The sequence below is a fragment of the Pygocentrus nattereri genome, chromosome 21 (assembly GCF_015220715.1).
Source record: "Pygocentrus nattereri isolate fPygNat1 chromosome 21, fPygNat1.pri, whole genome shotgun sequence".
Classification (NCBI taxonomy): Eukaryota; Metazoa; Chordata; class Actinopteri; order Characiformes; family Serrasalmidae; genus Pygocentrus; species Pygocentrus nattereri.
Window position 1 is genome coordinate 7,109,348 of NC_051231.1, and position 4,982 is coordinate 7,114,329.

Genomic DNA, 4,982 nt, shown 5'->3' on the forward strand with positions numbered 1-4,982 from the left:
GCTGAAGGAAATGAGAGGATTTGCTGGGAATGGAGCTCATTTTCTACCTGATGGGTAAAAATAAAGGGCCGGTTTTGTCTCTGAAAGCCGGTTTTAAATGACTCCGTGTCCCTGCTAGGGTTCCTGGGTGGCTGCGGCTTCGTTTTTACACGGGATTACCTGTAAAGCCCCTCAGCTCCATTCACACTGCAGGGCTGGTTTGGTTTAATTAGCGCCGGGTGCTAATCCCGCAGGTTGGGTTTTAAAAGGCTCCGGCTGCGGCTCCGGCTGCGGCTCCGGGCAGCAGGTCAGACTGACCGCCTTCACTCTCTCACACACACACATGGCGGCCCACCGCTCAGGACCCTCGGCCTTTACCATCGCCAGCATCCTGGGGCTGAGCAGACCAGAGCAGAGGAGCAACATGAGCATCCCGTACCGACCGTGGGCAGGTAGGCAGCGTGGCTGAAAGGACTCTTACACTGCATAAAATTAAAAGTCAGCTCAACCTTAAGAGAAACCCTTTTTTCCCCAAAATAATTCTGCATAATTTAATGGTTGATATATAAACAAAGCCATTCAGAGTGGTTTGGTGTGAAATGCTCCGTTCTAGAGAAACTTACAGAGTCAGAAGTGTTTACAGTGCTGGTGATAGGAACGTCCAGACGTCCACTTCTAAAAACCTCCCTACAGAAAGTTATTACATTAAATGGCTTAATATTTGCGCCCTGATGTCTGATACATTGCTTTATGGGTGGGTTTTCTGTGATCAATTTGGCTTAAAATGAATTTTAACCTATTTATGTTAATCCATTCAGTGCAGAGGGATGCATGCAATGCACTGTAAGGCAAAATAGTCACCAAAGAAAACCTATTTTTTCAGCTACTATTATTTTACCATCATCAACATTACATATGAAAACTCACAAGACATTTAGGTTCACTGATGATTTTGGGTAGTAATTAAAATGGCTATTTTTGTGCTGTAGACACAGTGACCCCTGGTTCCTATGACCACCACTTTAAAGATTTCTGAGGGCAAATTTGTCTATGGTGAACTATTTTACATCAAACCACATCTCAGTGACTGAATTAATCCGAAATTTTGAAAAAGTTACGTAATTCCTCTTTAAAATTGAGTCAGTCTTCTGCATAGCTTTTCCTCCTCAGCTCAGTTTAGCCAAAAGTAAAAAAAACAAAGGTCTTCTCATCATGCAATGTCTAAAGTCATGACTTAAGAGCAGGACAACCGTCTAACTGCCCGATTAGTCAAAGTGTAGAAGGTGAGAAAATGGAGAAAAAGCTATGCAGATGACTTTAAAGAAGGTTTTAAAATTTCACCTTGACATATTAATATTTTACAGTGTAGTGATGATTGAACTCATTTAGTGATGGCTGAATTTATATGAATGAACTTAATATAGTGATGTTTTGACAGAAGAGTGTCAACTGTACAGATTATTTTTATCATAATAAAATATAATAGTTGGACATACAGAACTGTGCGAAGGTTTTAGGCATCTAAGCAAATTTTAAACAATTTACCTCAGCAGTGAGTTTATCACAATATACATTAGAATAAAGTCATATTCATAATTCAAATAAAGTAACAAGAATTTCTTGGATCCATATTTTTCCTTGACACCGTCACAGCCGCCACAGAGACTCGTTAATATCATCAATTACATCATGAGCACAGTTTACTGAAGCACTGATTGGTCAAACAAGGAGCTGCTTTTTAACTATATTATATTATATATATATATATATATATATATATATATATATATATATATATATATATATATATATATATATATAGTGTGTATATATATAGTGTGTGTATATATATATATATATATATATATATATATATATATATATAAATCATTATTAATTAATATTCTAAAAAATTTGTTTATTCAAATATTAACACTTTTCTCAGCAAATAACCACAAACTACACAAATAAATAATAAGATTTTGAAAAATGTGTCTTGAGTGCCTAAGACTTTCGCACAGTACTGTAAATGTGTTAATTAGCATTGAATTAGCTGAAAACTGAAACTTAATTCATTGTTTAATTTAACTCTTTTTAGTGTTTAAGTTAACTCTTACACTACTGTATTACCACAGTGCTGAAATCCTGTAATCCTGCCATTCAAATCCAATACTGCTGTGAAATGCCTGGTTTAGTGGACATGGATCAAGCTTGGTCTAGGTCTAAATTGTAATGTGAATGGTGTTTTTACCAATGAAAAGCTTTTTTTAGTCTAGGATTAAACTTAATCTCAGTCTGGGAAACCATCCCTTAAACTGCTTAGTTGCGCTGCAGGGTTGAACTGTTAGTGTTCCATTCAGTCATCAGAGCGCTGAATGAACACTTACAGTTTTAAGTTAACTCCTGCAGTGTTGAATTAACTGTTGATGTGCTCCGTTAACTCTTGTGTGTTGAGCTGACTCTTAGTAGTATAGACCAGAACAGGCCCAGTTTAGACACTTCAACTGGAGCATAGAACACATATAATGTTGAATTAAGTCCCTTAATTCACACTTAATACTCACAATGTCATTTTTACCAGACCCGGATTAGGTCAACAGCTATGATTCACCTGTGATTCACCATTGACACTGCAATTTAGTCTTTTTATTTATGTCCAGGTGGCCTGACCACAGTGTTTAGTTCCCTCCTACAATGTCCATTTGTGTCACTCTGGACTTATATATGTAGATGTTTATTGAGCACTAGGGATTTTGCTGTGTACTGTGTAAGTGTAGACAAAGCCTTTGAACTGTATTAGTAGAAACGTCTCACTGACATGTGATTCAATTCCTTCAGACGTTCCATCAACACAGAACTGTCACACTGTAACGGCTGACGGGTCGCTGGAAGTGGCAGCCGAGGAGGAGAAAAGCGCAATCACAGCTCCGGTGGAAAGCTGCAGACGAACCCTCAACTGGTATATAGGACGCAGGCCACGCACAGCTTTTTCCAGCCTACAGGTACATGCAGTAGAAATTAATAGGATTTCAGTGTTTTGAGCATATCTATGTGTAATTCTGTTTTCATTAATATTGAAAAAGCCTAGTTGTTTAAACCTTACATACCCTACGTCAATGATATCAGCTCCACCTCAGTTTTCCTGCAAGTCTTATCTCATCTATTAATTTCGGTATCTAGATAGAGATTCTTGAGAGTGTGTTTCAAGTGAACTCCTACCCTGGAATTGATCTGCGGGAGGAACTTGCTCAGAAACTGCATCTTGATGAAGACAGAATACAGGTACAGTGAATCACCACAGTCTAAGGAAGTGTGTTGATGAACAAAGGCTGAGACTGAAACAGAGGGTCTGCAGTTCAGATGTGTTCTGTAGTATTTTAAGGAAAGAAAGAGAAAATCTGTAACTGTTGGCTCTGTTATTAATAAGAATATTAAATAAATAAGTTCACTGGATGGTTGGGTCCATACAATTCACACAATAGCACTTTGGCAAGTGCCACTGACCCGCCTGACCACTTTGCCCATTCTCTATAAGTAAATACATTATTTGCTTGTCATGACACACCAATTAAAATGTTTTAAATTAAAAGCGAAAAAAAAAAACAGCCTGGCAAAAGACAAAAAACAACATGCCAAGCATAATTTTAAAAACATTTTTATTTATCAGCACAATGACATCAGAATCTTGTCTGTATCAGCAGATAATTGCTTAGATAATTAATGAACGATTGAATTTGACCAAAATTCAAACTGATATTTGATGTAATTATTGTTTAATATATTATGTAACTATGAATGTTTATATATCAACATGAGCAGATATAACCTACTATTATAACATCAATGATGAACTTTTCATTAGAAAAGAATGTATTATTAATAGAACAAAAGCACGTGCTCATGTCTGTGACCAAAATAATTCTTAAAAATGAATCATGATTTAAAATGACTTTATCAACAGTTATTAGATCATGAACACCATTCAAAATCAATAATAAGCAGTCCTAACACAAAAAAAGGGCTTTAATGAGCTGTTATATCGGGTAAAGCTGACAGGTTCCAAGGACAAGAATAAGTAAGATATGTAAGATAAGTAAGCGAAATGAGGTTTAACAGTAGATTAATATGGGCTCAATATTTGACAAGAAACAGGCCAATGATGCCCCTTTTGTTTATGTGTTATAGTGCTTATTAAAAAATAACAAAAGTTATGTTAATAATTAATAACCATTAGTAAACCCACTTTAAGCCATTCACAAACCCGTTAAGGATAGTCTTACCGCAAAGTGTTAGTAAGTTTGATGTGTATATTAAAGCTTTGAAATATGAATGTATGACAGTCCACTAAATGAAGGATGTTGAATCGCTAGACATGTTTCAGTTTATATGACCTGTGGAATTCAGAAGTAAATGCGGTGATGTTTTCCTCTGTCTCCTGTCAGATCTGGTTCCAGAACAGAAGAGCGAAGCTGAAGCGATCGCATCGAGAGTCACAGTTCCTCATGGTGAAAAAAGTCATCTCTGGGCTCCAAGGCAGAGATCAACAGTGACTATAATAACTCCCCTCATTACTGTTCCTTATAATATTGTAATATATTCTATTGTGACTCCTTCGGTCTGCAAAGTGGTGTATTTAAAATTGTTTGTCTTCATAACTTAAGTGCTTCTTTTTGTTTTGTGGATTAATTATGCAGCTAATTATTAAAGAAATACATGGTTTGACATTACGCTTCGAGTGTGGCAATTCTGTGGACTTCACAGTTGGTCTTTCCCTGAGGCTTAATTCCATAAGCGTTTAACATTAGATAAAGAGCTTCACAAGAATCCAATTTGCCCTCTCTATAATTGAGGGTGATTATGAGAGACAAAGGAGCTGCTATAGAGGGAAGAAGCTGAACTGTGAAGAACAGCAGCAGGGAAACAAAGTTTATTCCCAAGCATCTGGGAAAGTATCCAGCCTGCAGTTCTGATTTAGTCAATTCAGCTACTTTAAAGTGAGCCAA

The 4,982-nt window shown here is 36.7% G+C and overlaps 1 protein-coding gene across 1 annotated transcript; it reads left to right on the plus strand.

Moving 5' to 3' along the window:
• hesx1 (HESX homeobox 1) lies at nt 1-4,706 on the plus strand. The gene is made up of 4 exons (XM_017704873.2): nt 1-431; nt 2,818-2,981; nt 3,160-3,261; nt 4,422-4,706. Exons 1-4 carry the CDS (start codon nt 323-325, stop codon nt 4,527-4,529), a joined length of 483 nt encoding a protein of 160 aa, XP_017560362.1. The 5' UTR covers nt 1-322; the 3' UTR covers nt 4,530-4,706.
• Nucleotides 4,707-4,982: the final 276 nt, after the last annotated feature.